Genomic DNA, 23,609 nt, shown 5'->3' with positions numbered 1-23,609 from the left:
TGCTGGCTGATGCTACCGACTCGGTGGGATCCAGAAAGCACTTAGGATACAAGCTTCCAGATGTCACGCCTTAGAGGGAGCTTCTAGGTTGGGTTGGTTGAGGTGGAACAACCTACTGTTATGGAATATTGATTTAAGATGTGTTACATTCAGTTATGCTGTGAAATGCTTACTTGTTTAATGATGTAAAGATGTGTTACATTCTTTTATGCTGCATTTGTTTAACTCTGTGAAACTGTGTTACTTTGCCTGTTTAAAACACACGATTGGTCTAATTAAGAGCTGAACAGCCAATAGCAAGGCTGGAGAAAGGATAGGCGGGGCTGGCAGGCAGAGAGAATAACAGGAGGAGAAATCTGGGAAGAAGATCAAGGAGCGAAAGGAGTAGGAGAGGGGCCAGCCACCCAGCCACACAGCCACACAGCCACCGAGCCACACAGCCACCGAGCCACACAGCCACACAGTCACCCAGTCACCCAGCCACACAGTCACCGAGCCAGGCATGGTACAAGAAGAAAACTATACAGAAATAGAAAATGGCAAAAAAAAAAACAGAGGCAACAGGTAGATGGGCTAATTTAAGTTAGAAACTCTGCCTAGAAACAAGCCAAGCTAAGGCCAGGCATTCATAAGTAAGAAGAAGCCTCTGTGTATTTATTTAAGAGCTGGGTGGCTGGTCCCCAAAGAGTCAAAAGTAAAACAGAACCAACCAACTACAGCCTACCTTGCATGGAGACAGAAACACCTTATGGGGTGGGGTCCTGTAGTAATAAGAGCGGCAGGGCTGTGTCCCGCCACCCGGCTAGCTTTACCCGAAATAATTACACGGAAACTGTATTCTTTTGAACACTGCCTGGCCCATTAGTTCCAGCCTCTTATTGGCTAGCTCTTACATATTGATCTAACCCATTTTTAATATTCTATGTAGTACCACGAGCTGGCTTACCAGGAAAGATCTTAACCTGCGTCTGTCTGGAGTGGGAGAATCATGGCGACTCCTCGACTCGGCTTCTTTCTCCCAGCATTCTGTTCTGTTTACTCCACCCACCTAAGGGTTGGCCTATCAAATGGGCCTAGGCAGTTTCTTTATTAATTAACCAATGACCTTCCTCCATCAGGGTCCTGGCCTCCAGAGCATCCACCTTCTTTTCTCTGCTCCCTGATCTCAACTGTAACGGGACACCTGCTCCATGCTGCTACCATGGCTCTCCCAACAGGAGGGACTGCCACCATCCCCCACGCTGTGAGCCAAATCAGGCCTTTCCTTCATGGAGACTTCTATCCCAGGTATCTTGTCATGCAACGGGGGAGGGGGTTACTGATACACTTTCCAAGTTTGATGGATCTGTTTATTATCAAAGTGACAGGGTCTCTGCTGGCTTTCTACACACTTGCCCATAAATATTGTCTCAAATCATGTGAAGCTACTTCACAGCTAATGCCCCCCCCCACCAACAAACACACACACACAGACACACACACACACACACACACAGGCTCACAGGCAAACTACACATCGGAAAATGCAGATACAGACCCATGAATATGCATATACATTCACATAAGCACACTCATGTACACACAGGTGCACACAACACATGCATACACACACATAGTATGCCTGATGTGTATTTATACTACCACACCCTTCAGGCTGTAGGTTTTACAGGTGATTGCTACTTCTTTACTTAGATTTCGAAGGATATGCTTTCTCATTCTCTGCATGTCCTCAATTCGTTCTTTTCTGTTGTTTGGGAGTTTTGTCTGTTTTTGTTTTGGGGGTTCTTTTTTGGCTACTTTGAGATAGCTTTCGAGGCAGTCCATGTGGCATCAGATTCACTATGCGGCAGAGGCGGGCCCTGAACTCCCGAGCCTCCTACTCCTGTCTCTCGTGTGCTGGAACTGCATGCATATCCTCACTTCTGCCCTTGGGTATGTCGTGCCAGCTGTGGTTGATGGCTGGAGGAGGGAGACATAGTTACTCCAGGTCCTCCCCCTTGCCTCCTGAGTCCAGCTTTAATGCTCCGCTTTGGAATTGGTGAGCACGGCTATAAAGTCCACCACATTAACTTACATTTGGACCTTTTAGAAGTTTACCCTGAAAGTAAACTGAAGTCACTTCAGTTTGCACTGCCTAGACACAAGACCCCATCTTCTACTCATTCACAGAGAAGCTCTGAGTCCTGACATCTTTGCCTTCCTGCTTCCTCAGCTTTCTACGTTCAGTTATAACTAGGTTTTCTGCCAAGCTGTTAGAACACCTCTCCTAAGGGGCTGGAGAGAGCACTTGCTGCTCTTCTAGAGGACCCAGGTTCAATTCCCTACACCCGCATAGTGGCTCGCAGCTGTATACTGGCTCCAGTTAGAGTATCAGAAGGTGCTAAGGTTTCTGCAAACTCCCTTGGGCAGCCCAGCAAGTGACCACTGGAGTGGGGGCTCCTACAGAGGCCAGTCTTGCGTTCTGGGAGACAAGGCACTCAAAGGAGCAGCCTCCACTAAAAGCAGGGTATGCTTCCTGCCCTTCCACCCCATCACCTCAGGTCTACATTCCCCACAGAAAAGAAGCTCAGCCCCATAGGACGCTTGCTTCTGTGTAAAACACAGCAGCATTGCTTTCTGTTCAGGGATGCAGGGAGAGCTCTGTGAAGGCAGGAACACTGCTCAGCTGCCCGTTAGGCTGAGGGCAGTCCCAATCCCATGGCTGCGTCTCCATCTCACAACCTAAGCATTTGAATACTATAAACTTAACACAAGAATTTGTCTCTGTACAGTCCAATCTTAATTCCATTCTTGACACTGCCAATTTCAGCCTGTTGGAGCCTTTGTCTCATATTAGAGGTCACCGGGGCACACTAGCTGTACCTGGACTGGTCATCTTCCGGGTTTTCCCTCCCTGCTACCAACCCTTCCTGGGCAGGGGAACTCCCCGCCATTGATACACCTGCTGTGTTCCAGTCTCTCTGGGAAGAACAGCACTAGCTGTAGCCTCTCCCCTCTCTGCAGAGCATACCACTTGCTAGAACAGACCTGAGGACAACTGTGTGATCATGGGTACCAGAGACAGGTCATTCAGAAAGCCCAGATGATGTTGTGGGTATTTTATTTATACAGAGGAGAGGGGGGAGGAAAGCTGGATACCCATGAAAAGCAATTAGTTTAAAGCTGTCATCACGTGGTCTTCCTTTTCTTAACTAAACCACACAAATCTCGAGTCGAGGAGAAAGCTGCAGCCATGGTGAGTGTGGGTGACTCTGGCTGCTGCACCCGTAAATCTAAAGGCAACTCTGCCAAAGTTTCAAGACCAACACAGCTAAGCTAAAAACCACCACTTAAGACTTACTTGAAATGCCTCTTCCAAAAGGATGGCTCATAAAGTAAGTAACAATATCCTGAGAATGATGACATGGGCTCCCACTTAACATGGAGAGAGCCTGGTGTGGCCCATACTGGGGCTGACAGCGAGCATTACGGGTCCCTCAGCACATGAAGATGCTAAGTGGACGCAACAGAGCCACCGCCGTCACCAGGCTGGGTGAAGGTCAGAGGATGGGATCTGGACTCTGGAAAAGCAGTCTGTCCCACCCGCCCAGGAAAAACCTGGCGGTGCGACTGACAGGGGACCATTCTCAGCCCTGTCTCCTCAATGCCCCTCACCACTTAACTTTGAAGGCGATGTCACTCACCCTCTCATCTGTCAGGAGAGTCTGTGAGACACAGACACGAACAACTCAGAGATGTGGGGACACTAGACAGGCATTCCCAAGTACCGTCAGTTAAAAAACAAACGAACCCATGACCGCCAAAATCCAAACTACATTTGAAAGGTTTTGTGAAGGTCTGTCCACATACCACAGTGTGAACGGCGTCTCAGCACACCTGGCACAAAGGCTAACTTGGGCCTGAGGAAGGACCTACAGGAAGTGGATGTTAGGGAAGTATCTGTCTTGTTTTCTCAGGAGAACTCAAAAGTGAATGAGTCTCGATGGGCTAATCGCACGGGCAAAAACACGGACACAATTTTAATTGTGATGGTCCGATGTGAGCAAAGTAGGAGCAGAACCGGGACCGTGGGCATCCCGCTAGAGAACCCCAGTTAGCAGGGCACACAGCGGCCCAGGGGTCTACAGAGTGCTGGAGATCGTCACAGAGAGGAGACAACAAATGTGAGGGGCTGATGTGCCAGGAAACACCAGGGAGAACACCCCAAAAGAGGGGTTCCAACTAAGTGCTACGCTCCCCACACCAGGCTGAGCGTGACGCTCCCCACACCAGGCTGAGCGTGACGCTCCCCACATCAGGCTGAGCGTGACGCTCCCCACATCAGGCTGAGCGTGACGCTCCCCACACCAGGCTGAGCGTGACGCTCCCCACACCAGGCTGAGCGTGACGCTCCCCACATCAGGCTGAGCGTGATGCTCCCCACATCAGGCTGAGCGTGATGCTCCCCACATCAGACTGAGCGTGATGCTCCCCACACCAGGCTGGATCAGTAAAAACCAAAGCATTTATACCAAGACCCTAATGAACACCATGCATTCCAAGAGCAAGCAGCAGCCTTTTATAAATATTTGGGGGCTATGCGGGGAAGAGTATTATAAAAGAAAAACTTCAAAATGGACTCCATTCCTGTCACAATCCCACTTCTGAGAGCACAAGGGAACATAGCTGCAGTAGTTGGTCCCCAGGAGCCTCAGACATGCCCACAGGGTGGCACATTCCAGAAACTGAGGGCTGAGATCGCTTTTCATATTGATGCTGTCTCTCCCTATTCTAGTCAGAACTTCTTTCTTTTTGTTTCTGTTTTTTCGAGACAGGGTTTCTTTTGTGTAGCCTTGGCTGTCCTGGAACTCACTCTGTAGACCAACCTGGCCTTGAACTCACAGACTCCTGAATGCTGGGAGTAAAGGCGTGCACCACCACTGCCTGTCTCAGGACTTCTAAGTGTTGATCATGCAACAGAAAAGACAGGGAAGTGGCTGGTCATAAGTATATAGATAATCCTGGGTCCCTCAAACAGCCCTGCCACTAGGCTTAAGATGGTCGCTGGGGATCCAAACCAAAGTCCTCAGGCCTGCAACAGAGGCGCTGCACTGTCTGAGCTATCCCAGCCCACCTGCCCAGCTCACTGTGTTGGCTGGACCCCTTAACCATTTACTCTAGATGGCAAGAGCACTGAATGTCTTGGGGTGCTGAGCAATACTTTTCACCACAGTCAATGGCCTTGGTTCCACCATAAGCAAGGTGACTGAGCTGAGGTCCAGGGATCTTCACAGGTAAGGTACAAGGAGGAGATACCTGTGATGTCCTGCAAAGGAGATGGCTTGAGGGTGGCCTCCACAGGCAGGGCTTAGGTGACATCCTTATTCTCCACATGAGGATGTTTGGCAAATGCGGCTTCACTGGTTACTCTGGAGACTGCAAACCTGGCCTCTGTCTGCAGGCTCTCGGGCTCTAACGGCCCAGCCTTGGCACAACTCCAGATGTGTGCCTACCTGGGAGTTCAGCCCGGAGCTTCTGTGTGGAGCCTCTCTCTGCCCTGACTGCCCTGGGGACACCCTAGAAAGCTGCACAGTTTCTGCTCTGCCCTTTTCACCCCGATGCTAAGAGAACACAGGCATTGAGAGGAGGGGACTTCATGTTTGCAGTCCTGGGGCAGTGTTGTAGAAACTGCATCCAGTTACTCACCCTGCTGACTTCCTTAGGAGCCGATTCATCTGGGGATGGAGAAGCAAGGAGAGAAAGAGTTAGCATTCGGAAGGTGCACCGGGACACAGCACACGCGTTCACTCCTGACACGCTTCAGCATGGCTTCCTCGTAGGAAGTCTGAGAGTCTTGTAAAGGTTGAACAGAACGAATCGGGAGGATGAATTTGAGGGAGATTAAATATCACCACAACTGTTGGTGCAGGTTACGTTTCAAGATTCTAAAATGGAAACATGGTCACACGGGCACAGTCAACTCTACAGAGAAGCTGATGGGCCAAGAAGCTGCAGGGGGCATAAGATGCAAGCCCCAGAAATGGACCACAGATCCCTTAGTTCATGAGCTCCGAGGAGAGATCCCAGCAGGCATGCAAAGGTCTGGTCACTGAAACAGAAAGACACTGCCACGCCAGCACCGCAGCCGGGCCACAGGGTCTGGAGTGGCTTGTGAGCTGCTGAAGCTCTGACCACCTCTCCAGACCCAGCAGGCAATGACGCTTCACTAGTCTATCCTTTCTCTGAAAAAAGCGACACTGTTTCAAGCATCTTCATTTTGGGTCCTGCGTCATCTTCAGCCGTCTAAGTCTGCCTGCAGGTATAGTGCAGGTGCCCTGAAAACTGACTGAGCCCTGTGTGAGCACAGCAGAGTCAAAATCAGCCCCTGTGCCAGCTCCCAAGTTCAGACAGGCATGAGTGTCCCCATTGGCCCATCCCTGGTCACAGTGTATCCTGAAAGCATTTCCACTACAGTACCAAGTCCGGTCCCACGGCACACTGTGGCTTGCAGAATAAACAGCTAGATTTCAACACTCTGCCGGTGTGTGCTCACTGTGTGTGGGCCACGGCTGAGGAAGGGCTCCGGTACTACATGAGGCTTCTCCAAAAATGAAGAATGTTCCAGGTCTTTTTAAACGCCCCCTTTCTTTTCCAAGACAGAATTTCTCTGTATAACAGTCCAGGTTGTCCTGGAATTCACTCTGCGGACCAGGCTGGCCCTGAACTCACAGAGATCCACCTGCCTCTGCCTCCCAGGTGCTGAAACTAATGGCGTGCACCAACACGCCTGGCTGACCTTCATCATTGAAGGAGCGTCGTGGGATTTTTCACTTATTCTTCACTTCCCACTTTATCTGTTCCTGAGCCTCTCTGCAAATGGAACTATTAAATCATTATCAGTTCATTAGCGGATTCGAAGGCTATAAAGGCTTAGTGTGCTCAAAAGAATGGTATCTGAGCAATTCAGTGAGCCTGAGTTAAAAAGCAAATTGGCTTGGTGTGGCAGTGTGTGCCCAGGGAGGCTGGTGCAGGAGGAGTGCAAGTTCGAGGCCAGCCTATGTGTTCAGTGGAAGCATGTCTCAAGTTTAATTGAATTAATTATCAAACACAATCATCTTCGCGGGCATCCAGTGTGGAGTCAAGTGTGTGACAAGGTTTGGCATCACAACAGTGCAGAGTGGCCCCGGACTGTGGCTCCTTCCATCACTACAGAACGGTTTAGAGTCCAACATCTGCTAACAGATGTTTTCCTGCTTTGCTCATTGACCCGGCTTTATCGCTCCTCTTCGAGCATGAACCAGGCTCAAGACCTGGCAGATCACTTCTCACACTAGTGTGTGCAAAAGACACACTGCCTGCCCATGTCTGCAGAACCCACTTTCTTCAGCTCCATGGACAATTTCAAGTATTTGGAGAAAAATAAAAACAACTTTTGCCTGTAATTGGTTTATGGATTTTCACCTTGGAATGAATTTAGAAATATTCCCTCCTCCTCTTCTCCCTCCTCCTCCTCTCCTTCCTCCTCCCCCTCCTCTTTCTCTTCCTCCTCCTCCCTGTGCTCTCCATCTGACTTAGCACTTAAAACTTCCACTAAATGAACGTCAAGTCTACTACACATAGAGAATGTTGTGTTGTGGGTTACCAAGGAATCCACACTCCCTCTTCCCATACTGCTTACTGAACCCCCCTGTCCCAGAGAGTCCAGCGTGTAGCAGTTAGGAGCACCTCGGGACTGGTGCTCAAGCAATCAATGGTAAATCCTGCTCTGCAGGGCCCAGCTGTGCTCCTTAAGAACGTGCTAGACTTGCGAGCCAAAAAACATACAGAGAGACACCGTCCTAACAATGAGAATTGTTACTGAAAACAGAATTATTCTTCCTAAAATATATAAATAACAAAGAAGAAACCTGCCCCCTCCAGCCCATGTTGTTACTATTGCTGGTAGGTCAGAGGAATTCCAGGCTCGAACCTCAGTGTGGGATGCTGTCCCAGTGGCTTCCAGAAGCACTCACAACTGGTCTGCTGATGGCTGTTTCCAGCCAAAGGCCAAGCTCCCTTTGAATGGCTGGGCAAGGTATAGTGGAAACGAGGAACTGACTTAGATAACAGACTTCAAAGTATTTGTGAGCATCAAATTATCCCTGGAAAGGTCCCAGTAGAGGACCCAGGTCTTTAGGCGGAGGAGGGCCTCTGCCTTAAATACACACCTGGGTAGCATGTAGATACAGAGGAACCTGTGCCCCGGCCCTCAGCCCTGTCCTCAGGAGCCACGCAGGCCACTGACATACGTGGAAAAGGGGACAGTTAGTGGCGGCATGCTTCCCACGCTTGCTAAAGACGAATGTGTTTTCTCAGAAAGGAGAAACCATCTCTCCATCCAACTCCATCTTAATGATCTTTAAAAGCATTAGCAAGAACGAGGCATTGAAAAAAAGAATTCCCTCAGGTTTCCTAGTACTGAGTGGTGCCCCTTTCACAGTAAACACTCCCTTTTAAATATTTTATGTCCTTATAAAATGTGTGGGTATTTGTGTTTTGTGATTGCTTCTGATGTTTCCTTGATGTGAGATGGGGCTACAGTAATGGACCCGCACTTGGAACAATGGGTTACAGAAACCCAAATGAGCTGGCAGACCATGTTTTGTCTGTGGCTATGGTCATGTGCTCACTCTGGATGTTCTGGACGGTTCCAGGAGTACTGGGAACAATCCCACAAGTGACAAGCTCAAACGCTCTGCCCGGCAACCGGAACAACTGGCAGAGTGCAGAGGTGGCCTGTAGAACAGGACAAATAACCACCAACAACCCAGCAGACGGAGTTGGAGTTTAGGATGTATAAAGAACTGTAAAAAGTGGGCCATGTGCTTGCCGTGTAAACATGGGTCCCCAGCAACCATGAGAAAGCAGTAAAAGCAGGGGTGCGAGAGCATGGGCCAGAAGTGTCTTCTTGTCTTCGGGAATAATGTGAACCGGAAGCCAAGGACAAGGGGGGAAAGTGACAGGAGCCTCTCAAGGGCTCTGAGGGATAGGATAGAGGGAGGGTGGGCACCAGAGGGAGAGGCTCCTTCTCACATGCTGGTGGGGAGTGTGGCAAGGGACACGAAGAATTACTGGTGCACTAGAGAAGGCAGGTTGCTAGAGTGTGCCACTGTTAAGTAAGAGAGCAGGAAGCAGAGTGAGGGCTTCCTCCCAAGTGAGGGGGTAGGCACAGGCAGGAGGGGATGGGGTGGGCACAGGGAGGAGGGGATGGGGTGGGCACAAGGAGGAGGGGATGGGGAGGGCACGGGGAGGAGGGGATGGGGAGGGCACAAGGAGGAGGGGATGGGGAGGGCACAGGAGGAGGGGATGGGGTGGGCACAAGGAGGAGGGGATGGGGAGGGCACTGGAGGAGGGGATGGGGTGGGCACAAGGAGGAGGGGATGGGGAGGGCACAGGGAGGAGGGGATGGGGAAGGCACGGGAGGAGGGGATGGGTGGGCACAAGGAGGATGGGATGGGGTGGGCACGGGAGGAGGGGATGGGGAGGGCACAAGGAGGATGGGATGGGGTGGGCACAGGGAGGAGGGGATGGGGAGGGCACGGGAGGAGGGGATGGGGAGGGCACAAGGAGGAGGGGATGGGGAGGGCACGGGAGGAGAGGATGGGGTGGGCACAGGGAGGAGGGGATGGGGTGGGCACAGGGAGGGGATGGGGTGGGCACAGGGAGGAGGGGATGGGGTGGGCACAGGGAGGAGGGGATGGGGAGGGCACGGGGAGGAGGGGATGGGGAGGGCATGGGAAGGAGGGGATGGGGTGGGCATGGGGAGGAGAGGATGAGGTTCCTGACTTTGTAAATGCTGCAGCAATGAGCGAGAACATTCATGTCTCTGTGTAGTGCTGACTTTGTCCCTGGTTCTGTCCTCAAGAGTGAACAGTGCCGTCATATGGTAGCTCAGGTTGTTGTTTGGAGACCCCCCACATGCTGGTTTCTGGGAGCAGCAGTTTGCACACCTACCGGGAGCAGATAAGGCTTTTTCCTCATTAGCACTTGTTACTGTCTGCTGCCTCGATGACAGCCATTCTGGCTGGTCTTCATTTTCCAACGGCTAAGGAAGCTGAACACCTTTCCCCGTATTTATTGACCATTTGTATCTCCTCTGCTGAGACTCTCTGTCCCATTTATTAGCCCTGTACTGGTCGGCTCGTCTCCCTTATGTATGTATGTATGTATGTCAGATCTGCCACTCAGTATGAGCTCACAGATATGAATAGAGTGGCCAGCTGTTGGGCTCCCAAGAACCACCTATCTCTTGTCCCCCAGCACTGGGGTTATGACCATGCGTGGCCCTGTTCCAGATCTGGCCGCCTTCAATGTGTAGCATACATTCATAACGCCGCATGTGACAGCAGTATCTCTACTGATAATAATCGATTCTCCCTCAGCACCTGAGATGCCTCATGTGGCGAGTGCAAGAGGGACTGCAGGCAGCTTCCAGTGGCCTAAAGTGCTTATTTCCAATTTTCAGAATTAAAATGTAATGACATCATTGTCTCCCTTCCATTTTCTTTCCAACAGATCCCATGTGCACCCTATTCCCACTCCAATTCATTGCTGTCTTTAAACATCACCGTTACATACATGTACAGACACATACATATACAAATACAACCCACTGAGTCCATTCAGTCTCGCTTACATGTGTGTGGTTTCAAGGCTGACCACTTGGTATTGGCTAACGCTGACTAGAGACGGGAGTGCCGACAGCAGAGGAGCTGCTGGAGCCTCAGAGCCACTCCCAGGCTCCGCCTCTACCACTGGGCCAACTCAGACCATTCAGAAAAACTGATGATCATAACTGTCACACGTGGAACAGTGTATGTGAATGGTTGTAAGTGTCACACATGGAACAGTGTATGTGAATGGCTGTAACTGTCACACGTGGAACAGTGTATGTGAATGGCTGTAAGTGTCACACTTGGAACAGTGTATGTGAATGGCTGTAAGCGTCACACTTGGAACAGTGTATGTGAATGACTGTAACAGTCACACTTGGAACAGTGTGTGTGAATGACTGTAACAGTCACACTTGGAACAGTGTATGTGAATGACTGTAATGGTCACACTTGGAACAGTGTATGTGAATGGCTGTAACGATAACACTTGGAACAGTGTATGTGAATGGCTGTAAGTGTCACACTTGGAACAGTGTATGTGAATGGCTGTAAGTGTCACACTTGGAACAGTGTATGTGAATGACTGTAACAGTCACACTTGGAACAGTGTATGTAAATGACTGTAACAGTCACAGTTGGAACAGTGTATGTGAATGACTGTAATGGTCACACTTGGAACAGTGTATGTGAATGGCTGTAAGTGTCACACTTGGAACAGTGTATGTGAATGACTGTAACTGTCACACTTGGAACAGTGTATGTGAATGACTGTAACGGTAACACTTGGAACAGTGTATGTGAATGGCTGTAAGTGTCACACTGGGAACAGTGTGTGTGAATGACTAACGGTCACACTTGGAACAGTGTATGTGAATAGACTGTAACTCTTACACTTTGAATAGAGTATGTGAGAGGATATCTCAAACTTTGAACAGTATAGGTAAGACGACTGTAACTCACACTTTGAACGGTGTAGGTAAGATGACTGTAACTGTCACACTTTTAATGGTGTAGATGACTGTAACACACTGAGCGGTGTATGTGAGAGGATACGTCACACCTTGAAAGACATGTACATTCTCTTTACCTCGTTCTTACACACAGCAATAAGGCCACAGAATAAACTGAGTCCCAGGATGCTACAATGACCCCTTTCTGTGGCAGGTGATATTTATTCTAAAGACCAGTGTGCAGTGACAAAGAAATGTTTTTATACAATGTGCTAAAAAGTACAGCCTTAAACTGTCTGGCCATGAACAAAATTACATCAGTGGAGACAAGTACAGTGCTTTCAAATTAGCCACTTGGTCCTTCAGCCTCCAGTCCTGAAACGAACATCTACTGTATCTTGCCATGTCAAACACTGCTTAAGACACAAGAGGCTGAGCAAATGGATGGTAAGATATGCTCCTGATTAATTCCTGAGAACTGACAACCCATAAAACATCATAGAACTATATGTATGGGAAACTGTAAGCAGCAGAAACACGGAACAGATGGTATTTGTAGAGACTGGGACATTTGACATTAAATCCCTCATAATAAAGCCAGTGTCAGACAAACATACAAGCTTCTTCAACAAGTGAACAGGCCGGTGACCTCCCACCATCCTAGAGCTCCTTCTACAAAACAGTTTAAAGTATCTTAAATATACTCTTTTTTTAATTTGTGTATGTGAAATATATAGTCTGTGAGTGCACATGTGTGTATGTGTGTGCATGCATACATACGTTCAGGTACATGGGCATGTGTGTCCTATGTAGGTGGAGGCCAGAGTGCAATAAGATTGTTTTATTGTTATTATTATTGTTGTTGTTGTATGTGATATGTATATCTGAATGCATGCACATGTGTGGCATGCTCTGTATGCGGACATCTGAGGACAATTTTCATGATAATGATTTCCTTTCACCACAGGTTGCAAAGATGGGACTCAGGGAAACAGGCTTACACGGCAAGTGCTTTTACCGCAAAACCATATTGTTAATATTCTTGACTTCAAAACACTAGAAGTGATCCCACCATGCTTTAGCAGAGGCTTGGAAATGCAGAGCGGTCATATACAACCAGACGGCTCGGCAACAAAGAGCACACCCCACATATATCACAGCTCAGGTGGACCCCAAAGCCAAGGTGCCAAGAAACATGAGAGATTGGAAGTGGTTAAACAACACTTGATTCCATCTACAGAACTGGAAAAAACCAGAACTATGGCAACAGAGAACCATTTGGTTATGACAGGATAGAAGGACAGAAGCGTGCAAAGGAGGGGAGGTACAGTGTCACAGGTGTGCCCTGTCCTCAGTCTGGTGGTTGTATGAACCTAAATGTTTTAAACCCACAGAATTATACACCAGGAAAATTAACAGCCGAGTACTTTGTAATGTATCTGGCTGTCATCTGAGGTCACCTGTGTCAGAGGCTGGCCCTGCGTCAGTCTGTGAAGATGGTCTGGTTCCATGGGAAGGACATGGAGGCAGGCACAGAAGGCTGCTGAGGCAAGGGTTAGGATGTTGAGCTCAATCTTAAGCTCCCTGGCTGAAAGTCTACACAAAACATGTTACTCAACACAACATTGTCGTGACAGCACCCGAGTTCTGCTGGAAACAGGGAAGGACTCTTCCTGCCCCAACAATATGGCTTAACTCAGAGCTGGGAATGATGAGAACAGAGCCAAGCGGGAAGGTGAGGGAGGGCAAAGGGTGGGAAGGTAAAACTGATTAGCCGTCCCTTGAGGAAAATCCTTCACCACAATGAAAATGGCATCACACACAAAAAAAGTCAACAGTGAGAGGTGACAGCCTACAACCGGTTTCCACAGGTTGTCATGAAACTGCCACCTGTGAATCTACAGTTATGGAACATTTTCACGTCGAAAACAGTGTCACTTTAGAATGATGTGCAGTGTGTAGAGTCCAGCCTTAACCTCGCTGCTCACACTGCCTACCCCTGGGCCACACCGTGCCAATTAGGCCAGTGTGCAGGTCCTGGAAGGTCACCAACCAGGCAGCCACCTGTGGTTCCTCCCTGGGCAGGCACTGGCAACTGTGTGGGGAGGAAAGCTTTTCCACACCAAAGGCATTTTAGCATATGCCGACAAAAGGCAACAGAGAGACTTCAAAGGTTTGGAAAACACATTGAAAAGGGAAAAAACAACTTTCAGTCAACAAAGATTTCAAAAAAAAAAAGAAAGAAAGAAAAAGACAGTTTGAAATCAGAAAGTAGAATCATGACTTCCGACACCTCTGGAGCAACCACTCAGACACACAAACGAATGGCAGGTTGTTTAGCTCATCTCCAACAATGGCTGAGAGATCTCAGAGGGAACTGCAGAAGGACGGAAAGTCACTGGGGACAAAAGAGAAGCTGAGCTGAGAGACAGACGGGCGGGCATCCTGCCTCCTTCACCCACACCCACTGCCGGCACCCCTCATGTCTCTTGGCATTGTCCTGCTGCTGCAGAAAGCAGGGGTTCTTCTCGGGGCTCCTACCAGCTCACCTTGGAAGTCCACACCAGGGTTCCCACCACCACCCTGGAATTAGAGAGTCTGAGAAGGACTAACTCCTCCCTCTGCTGTTTGACTGTCAAGCCCTGAACTGTTTCCTTTCTGACCTTCTTAGGATGTTCCGCTCTATCCATGAACATTGGCTTAAATGTATTTTTTCTTGTAAGAGAGAAAAGTGTGCCATCTTCCCTTTCTCTTCAATATTTTCACTGATGGTGGGAGACGAATCAAGGAGAGAACAATCTATGTAGCTCTCTAGGGTGGCCTTCCAAATACCTGCCCACTTCTGTAGCAGATGCCCCATGTCAAGCCACCCTGAAAGGTGCTCAGGGTCTAGGTTGCAGCATCAACTACTTAGAAAGCAGCTCAGGGTCTCACTTGTGTTCCCGCCCACGCCTTCATCTAAGCCACAAGGGCCACGAAATCATCTTTATGTTGAAAGTCCTTCAGTCTGAAGTGACAGCCACAGGACCTCCTGAGCTCATACCTGTGTGGAGGATGGCCCCATTGGGTCCCTTTGCCGAGAAGGCAGGCCGCTCTCTTCAAATAATTCCCTTTTGCTTCTCCCAGGGGGAGCTCTGGTTGGAAGCCCCTGGTCCTCTGTGTAGCAGTGGGAAGCAACAGACCTTTGGCAGGTGGGACCTAGTGTAACGTCATTAAGGGAATACCCTGGAAAGAGATATGGGGGCCCAGCCTCTCAGGAATCCTTTTGTAAAATGGGATCTCTACACACACAGCTATGCCCTCCTGCAGCTGTGACATCATCAGGCCAGTGCTATATCCTTGAATCTCCAAAACTATGAGCTAAATAAGCCCCTTTCCTTTATTAATTCAGCCTGATTCAAGTTAAAAAAAAAAAGGATCAAAAAGTAAAGTTATAAACCAGTTTGAAGTACACTTTATCACAAAATTCTCGGATTGCTCTTCTTCTGTCAGTGTGATCTGCCCATCTTAACTCCTGTGATACAACACAAGCAAACCAAGTCTTCTACCTTCAAAAGAAATCCAACTGAATCATTCCATAGACACGGAAAATGATCTGAAAGTGCTCCGCATCCCCTGCTGAAACACTAAAGTGCCGCCCTCCTGACTGCTCTGCTGCTGTAGAGAGGAGCCATGGCCAAGGCAACTCTCAATGAAGAAAGCATTTAGCTGGGGGCTGACTTCTGGTTTCAGAGGGTGAGTCTATTGCAATCCTGGAGGAAGCAGACATGCACGCTGCTGGAAAAATAGCTGAGAACTTTACATCCTGATCTACAGCCAGCAAGGAGAGGGAGGAGAGGGAGGGAGGGAGGAGAGAGAGAGAGAGAGAGAGAGAGAGAGAGAGAGAGAGAGAGAGAGAGAGAGAGAGCAGCCTGGCTGTAGTCTCTGGAAACTTCACACCTCCTCCAACAAAGATAAACCTACCCCAGTAAGGACACACCTCCTAACCCTTCCCAAACAGTTTACCAACTGGGCACTAAGCATGCAAGTATACAAACCTGTGAGGGCCATGCTCATTCAAACCTCAAGTGCCTTTGACTATGTTTGATATGAAATATTTAGTCTAAAATTAATCTCTCAATTATCCTGAACAACAGCTGTTCTTTGTCAGTTATCATTTCTTAGTGTCTTTTCTGTTTGTTTTTTCGAGACATGGTTTCTCTGTAGCTTTGGAGTCTGTCCTGGAACTAGCTTTTGTAGACCAGGCTGGCCTGGAACTCACAGAGATCTGCCTGCCTCTGACTCCCAAGTGCTGGTATTGGATTAAAGGCATGTGCCACCACCACCTGGCCCATTTCTTAGTTTTAATAATATTCGTAATTTTGTCATGCTTGACTGCTTTGGACTTTTGAGACCAGCCACCTTCGCTGTCCCCTGCTTGGCTATGATGGCCATTCTCAGAGGGGAGTGTGGACCCTCTTTCTGCTCAGATTGTACTTTTCACCAAGTATTTTTCATGTTTTATATTTAGGTTTTTAAAGTGTGCTCAAGTCCAAAGGAATATCCACTTACTCTGCTTGAGAACTCTAAAGTCATCCTGGGCTTGTAACTGCCTGCGACCAAACATCTGTCAACATCTTTACATCTCAGGGCAGTAACGCAAACACGTGGGAAAGCCTTGCTTCAGTTTCAAAAGCTGAGTCACTACTACAAGTCCTCAGTTCCCACAGCCATTCCACCTGTGAAGCAGGCATGTGGGCTGCTCTGTGGAGGTGACAGGCGACCAGAAGACGAAAACCTGACTGACCTGTTCCTAACACGGATGATCTGGCATGCCATGATGGTTTACTCCAAACGCTTGCGTCATCAAGTCTTCAAAGGTACTGGGAGGTTCTTATCTAAATTTCAAAATATGTACGTTGTTCTTAGAAGCACTTAAGAACATCCCAGAAGGTTCGGCCTGTCCAGTGAGTGCCTGCCTCCTCCCGTGATGTTCCCAAAGGGCTGTATCCACGTCCGAATCTTCTCATGACTACCCTCCCATGCAGCTCAGAGCCCTTCAAAGGGCCTTCTGAGGGCTAAATCCTATCTTCTTAGGGAACCTCCCTTCCAGAGATAAGAGCTGATCTCACCAGAGTCACTGGGTACACACTGCCCTTTCTTTTCTGCCCTTCCTAAAACTGAATTCCACAGCTCTGGGGAGTCAGGATGGCTGGTATCAAAACAACAAAAGAAAGGGAAGGAAAGCAAGCAAAGATGAGGACTAGCAGAGCGATACGGAATGGAAGAACAAACACAGAAAGTTTGCCAGCATGTGTCCCCACTCTCACCTCCATACCTGCGTCAAAAACAAGGGGGGGAACTAAACAACAAACAAACAAACAAATAAACAAACCAACAAAAACCCTTTTCAAGCTGCAGAGGCTCAGAGGACAGCACACCAAAGCTCCTACTCCAGAGTGATCAAAAAGGAGGGGCCACAGCGTGCTTTATATTTCATCCCGCCCATGACCTGAACTGGCCTGCTGCACTGGTTGCCTTGCATGACCAGACAACTGCTCCTAAATCTTCTCCCCAGTTCTCTCAGAAATCAAGCCCCAAGTCCTGTTCCCTGCTCTTGCGTCTCCCTATCTCCTCCACCCACATCATCACTACCTTAAGTCTTCCAGGCACCCTGACACCGAGCGCTGGCCCTCAAACTCAGCGAACACAAGAGGTCCTGTGGAGCCCCTGTAAAACTAAAATACCAGGCCCCGAGACAGTCAGCCCGAGTGAGAGGGACACCGTGAGCCTGACCAGCTCCGAGGTGACCATCCTCTCACTCACGAGTCACTTGTGACACCCAGCCCCTAACAACTCATCATGCCACCAAACGACACCTGATCTGGCACCTCGGTCTTTGTGCTATGATAGTGCCGTACTCTACCACCACGAAGTGCAAGCTTCCTGATGGCAATGGCACAGGGAAATGCTGCTCCTGGGGTACTGCAAAGAGCCAGGGACACTAAGCAGACATCGGTTCTCAGCACCAAAGCCAGGTTTAACTGGCTGAAGGCAAACACTGGATTTGAAAATTTCATTAAGCATTTCTATGATAACATTACACTGTCTGGTGCTGGAGAAGGAGCTGAGAGTTCTGCACCTGAACTGGAAGGCAGCGGGAAGTGAATGTCACACTAGACCTGGCTTGAGCATTTGAGACCTCAAGCCTACCCTTAGTGACACACTTCCTCCAACAAAGTCACACCTACTCTGACAAGACCACACCTCCTCATAATGTCACTCCCTATGAGCCTAGGGGGACCATTTTTACTCAAACCACCATATACACTCACAGCAGGTAATCAATAAATATCTCTGAACTGGTAACTGACCGGTTAGCCGGGAAATATCACACTGGGTCACATTCCAGGTACAACTAACTATCACAGTGTTTTGTCAACTTGACACAAGTTCAAGCCATTTGGGGAGAGGGACTCACAATCGAGAAAATGTTCCCACCTGGTTGATCTGTGGACAAGTCTCTGCGGGCATCTTCATGATTAACGGCTGGTGTGGGGAAGGCCAGCTGACTGTGGGTGGAGCTTTCCCAGACAGGTGGTCCCAGGGAGTCTAAGAAAGCAGGCTGAGCAAGCAATAAGGAGCCAGCCAGTAAGCAGCAGCAGTCTTGCCATGGCATCTGCTTCTCCAGGTCTCTGCTCTGACCCTGCCCTCGGTGATGGAGTGGGAACTGAGAGCTGCGAGATGAAATTAACCCTTTGTGCTTTTGGTCATGATGTATTACCACAAGAGAAACCTCGTGAAGACACTAGCCTGTCACGTGGACATTTCTATAAAGGGTTATGCAACCTGAAATCAACTTTGATCACTGTTGAATTTTCAGAAAGGTTTTAAGAGCTTAGAGTTGGAAACAATGTACCATCATCTTTCATGGGTTTTTAATGTTTAGAAGTCTGTCACAGGTGAGAAAAAATTTTAAATGCTAAGAGGAATGACATCAACTAACATTTCCACAGCATCTCTTTCTGTGTGTGAAGCTAGAAAACACAAATTGTATAAAGACATCTCAACAAAAACAAGTATTTCCCAAGACCTAGCAATTCATAAAGATTTTATCCATTTGAATCGCTCAGAAATGTGACTCTTGCTGGGAAAACACAATGGCTTTTCATGCATGGCAAAGAGCCACCACCAGCTTCAAAGACACCGCAGACACCGCTTCAGAAATCAGTCCAGTCCATGGCAAAGGAACTTGGATCAGTTTCCTAGGCGCCCGTGATATTATAAAAACGAGACTTAATTTTTCATCTTATTAGCATCGCCACCTGAAGTTTGGTTCGGAATCATAAGCCACCTCACTCCCAAGCCAAAGACGCTTAAAGACACATCATCAGAGTAATCGACACACAATTAACAGAACTAATGCAATGTATCAATTACCGGCAGTGCTGTCTCCGCTCGAGCTTCTAGTTGGTAGACTCATGGTTATTTATAACCCATGTCAAAGCATTCAGTGCATGACTTCCATTTGCCAAAAGCAAAGGAATACCTGATTTGAAAGTTTCATGTTGATAATGTAATTTCAACTGCTGAGATAAAATAATTGTAATGGAATAAAAACCATTCTAATTTCAAGTAAAAGAAAGAGAAGTGTCCGAAATTACGTCCCATGAGAATCGTTTCAGGCATGTCTTGTTTGTTTATTCATGATGAGTACATGGTTTTAGTGTTCTACAAGCTACAGCCTTGCGAGGATGTGTGTTCTGGCAGGGGAACTCGTGCCTCGTTAGTTTAAGATGCCGTCACAGCGTACACCAACATGGGCACCATCTGTTAGACATTCACCAGTTTAAATGCGGCTAAATCTGAACCCCAGGCGATCAAATAGAAGGTTGGGGTGGCATGATTTTAAAATCTTTATTCTAAGTATGAAATGACTAAAAATTTCACTTGGATAATAATAACTCCCATCTCTAGAATCGCATAAAAGAGAGAAATGTGATAATTACAGTTTTTATATAAAAATAAAACCATGTAAAAATTTTAAATCTAAGGTAACTGACAGCAACAATGCTTTAGCTATGAATTACTTAAATGTCAAAAGTAGTGGCAGCATCTGCTCTAGAAGGTGCCACACACAAAGCCACAGGTCACAAAGGACAGTGCTCTATCAACAGCCTATAAATTATTTAGGCTAATTCACCACCTTCTTAGGTACTAAATAAACTCCCATTAGAGGTTAATATTACATTGGAATTTGGGGTTTTATTAATACTCACCTTAAATATCATCATAGTATCAAGGATACCAAAGTGGTCACGCTGAGCGCCAATTCAGCATCCTTCCTAACACTGCCCAGACCGGTAACCGAAGATGGGACACTGTTGACAGTCGAGGTTAGGTTTGGTTCTTCTTGCCCAGAACAGAACAGTGTTTGCAGTATGGGATCATGTCCCATCTTGGAGACTCTTGTAAAAAATGCAGAAGACTAGGCCTCCACATAGCTTTACGTATGTGCTGTGTGTGTCCAGACACAGGTGTGCAGGTGCTAACTGCAATAGTAACCTCAGAGTCCCAAAGGGCACCAGTTGGTCAGTATGTCAGACATAGTTCACATGTAGATGAACATGAAGGTATAATGTGTAGTGTGACTAAATATAAGATATAATTCTTTCCAAGATGCCCTTTTTTTCCAAATGCATAAAAAGGTATTTTATGAGAGTGTTGGGAACTCCTTAGACGTTACACTCTATCTTGAGGAATTCCTCACTCTCTTCCCAGATGAGTCAAATCACTTATATAGGAAATAAATGCAAAACCCAGCTCCAAAGGTCACTTTAAAATGGATCATTGTGAACTTAGCCTCAAGGTCAACTTCAGAAAACAATTTTCAGTGCTGGGGAGACAAGAGTGAGCTCCGTGAGTGAAGCATCACCTCTTCACACATGGGAGCCTAAGTGTGAGCCCAGCACACACATACGAAGCCGGGTCACCCCTTACACTTGTAATTCTGGTGCTGGGAGAGGAGAAGCAGAGACCCTGTCTCAGAAAACAAGGCAGATGACTTATGAGGAGCAATACCAGAGGCTTACAGACCTCTGCGCACATGTGAAAACATGTGCAACACATAACACATACATGTACACACTCAGCAGACATACGTACACAAGCATACACACATACATACACACACATACACACTCAGAAGACATACACACATACAGACATATTCACACATACATACAGATAGACATAATCACACACATACACACTCAGCAGACATACGTACACAAGAATACACACATACATACACACACACATACACACTCAGCAGACATACGCACACAAGCATACACACATACACACTCAGCAGACATACACACATGCAGACATATTCACACATACATACAGATAGACATAATCACACACACACACTCAGCAGACATACACACATACAGACATATTCACACACTGATGCATCTCAGCTGCACATAACAAAATGTTATACATTTGAAATGGAAATGATAAGAAAGCAGTATAACTGTACTGGAAACATTAAGAACACTAATTACATTCTAATCTGAGCAGTCAAGGGTTCACCTCCATCCTAGAGCCCCTTTTTTCTCCCCTTCTCCTATCAGATGTCCCGGACTATAAACCAACTGCATAGACAGACTAGACTGTCAGACCTCCAAAAAGAAAACAATGAGTCCCAACTTTCTCCTCTGTGTTAGTCTAGTGACCTTTTAACCTGTCCTGGAGACCTCGGCAGAGGTCAACACACCATTGCTTACAAGTTGCCTCGAGGGATTGGAAATATGTACAAGTTGGCCCTTCTAATGCAAAAATCCAGCTGTGGATTTCCAAAACAAGTGTAAGGTCCATGCAAATGTTACAAACACACACACACACACACACACACACCCGGGGGGGGGGGAACGAGACAGAGGCAAGGGGGAGGGAAAGGGAGGAGAGAGATAGGGAGATGGAGAGAGACAACAACAAAACCTGAGACACGTCTGGTACCTGGCCCCACACAGTTGGCAGAAATGATAGCCAACATTCCGGTACAATTCACTCCCTTAGGCAACTTACAAATGAGCTTGGGAAGTATTTGCCTGGTATAAGTGTGGCAAGTGACCACAAGCTGACCGGAACCACAGGGCCAATGACCAGTCAGCTCCCTACTTCTGCCTCTGTGCCATGCCTTCCCAAATGCCAAGACGGGACTCTGCGCCTCAGAACCAAGAGCCTGATGAGTACTTCCTTCTACACATTGTTTTTGTTAATGGCATTTCTCCACAGCAGCAGAAAGCAACTGATGCCATACGTGTGTGTGTGTCTTGATGTCGTATGTGCACAAGACTGCAGGTGCCCTCGGAGGCCAGTGACACTGAATCCCCTGGAGCTGGAGCAAGTGGCTGTGAGTGACCATGTGGGTGCTGGGAGCCAACTTCAGTTCTGCAAGAGCAGTCCTTGCTATTAACCACTGAGCCCTTTTAAAAATGTGCAGTGTTAGCTTACATAGCAACACAAAAGTTGGTAGAAATTCTCATTTGTAAGAATTAAACTTAATTTCAAGTTCTGTGCTGCAAGGTGTTATGTCAGTTTGACACACGCTGGCATCATCTGGGACGAGGGACCCTCAACTGAGAACATTTCTCCAGAAGATCTGGCGGTAAGCAAGACTATAGTACATGATCCTTGACTAGAGACTGATGTGGGTGTGTCCAGCCCATGGTGAGCAGAGCCACCCCTGGCCTGGTGACCTGGATGCTACAAGAACACTGACTGAGCAAGCCACAGGTAGCAACCCGGGAGTAGCACCACTCCTTGGCTTCTGCCGCTTCTGCCTCATGCTCCTGCCCCGACTTCCCTCAGCAGCAGAGCATATCCTCAGAATTGCAAGCCAAAACACACTCTTTCCTCCCCAAGTTGCTTGTGGTCAAGGTGTTTCATCACAGCAACGGAAACTCTAAGACATGTTTCATAGGTATCATGTTTCTGCATTGCACTATCCCTTATTACATAATAAATTTAAATAGGTATTTTGTGTGTGTGTGTGTGTTTATAAATTCACGTAGAGACAAGAGCTTGACACTTGTCTCTCGACTTGACTATTTCCTCAGTCATTCTGCCTCCTTGAGTTTTTGAGGCAGGGTCTCTCACTAATGTGGCTCTCCCTGATTTGGTCAGGCAGGTTGGCCAGTGAACTTTAGAGATCCAGTTGCCTTTACTGACACACACACCGTATACCACTGGAGTTACTGGTGGCCACCACGATGCCAGGTTCTTACATGGGTGTTGGAGATCTGGATTTAAATCTTCATGCTTAGTGGCAGGCACTCGAGCAGAGCTGAGTTGTCCTCCCCGCCCCAAAATGGGCGCCATTAGCCAGGCTGAAGCTCAAAGCTCAGCCACCTGAGACTGCTCCCAGTCTCTTGTTCACCCTGATGGAAGATGCTGCTTAAACTTTGCTCTATTGATGACAGGGTTGTCCTGAGAGGGAAATGCTGATCCCTGATTTGTCCCTACGCTTCTTCCTCTCAAATCACGTGCTCACACACACGCTCATGCTTGTAGACCCTGAACAAGTCACTACAGTTGCTTCGAAGACTGATTCATATCTCAGGGTGCAAGCTCTCCCTGGCAAATATTTGTTTTCATTATGATATGTTCAGAAACTCTAAAGACTTACTCAGAGCACAGAAATTGCCTATATTTCTACCACATCTTTAAAACACTCTTTTTTCTATGTTAGGCAGAAGTTAGAATGCCTATCACACTAAGAAAGCCACCCCAGAACAGCTATGTTGGTGTTAACACAAAAGTTTCTCGAGTAGAATTAACTGTGCCTATGAGGACAACATGCATAAAAATAGGAGTCCAAATTTGGTCAGATGGCCAAATCAAGCCATTTAGGAACACAGGAACGTTACACTGCAATATTTAGAGAAAACACATCCATGTTGATTCAGTTTGAGGGGAAATGTATTTGACCTCTCAGTCCTTTGGAGTCTACTCTTCTATTTTCACGAATACAGCTGCT

General features: G+C 47.7%; 1 protein-coding gene across 10 annotated transcripts in view; it reads right to left on the bottom strand.

Annotated features, from left to right (window-relative positions):
- Positions 1 to 23,609, bottom strand: part of Pde10a (phosphodiesterase 10A) — a 437,195-nt gene that overhangs the window by 71,247 nt on the left and 342,339 nt on the right. For all 10 annotated transcript variants that reach the window (XR_009055987.1, XM_057754784.1, XM_057754804.1 and 7 more), the window contains one exon: positions 5,686 to 5,714. Coding sequence is in view for 9 of the 10 variants with exons in the window: in XM_057754784.1 (XP_057610767.1) it covers positions 5,686 to 5,714 (29 nt within the window). In the remaining variant the exon portion in view is untranslated. The remainder of the gene's footprint in view (positions 1 to 5,685; positions 5,715 to 23,609) is intronic.

The sequence above is a fragment of the Chionomys nivalis genome, chromosome 2 (genome assembly GCF_950005125.1).
Source record: "Chionomys nivalis chromosome 2, mChiNiv1.1, whole genome shotgun sequence".
Classification (NCBI taxonomy): domain Eukaryota; kingdom Metazoa; phylum Chordata; class Mammalia; order Rodentia; family Cricetidae; genus Chionomys; species Chionomys nivalis.
The sequence above is the reverse complement of the archived record's forward strand: the minus strand, read 5'-3'. Positions and strand labels throughout refer to the sequence as shown.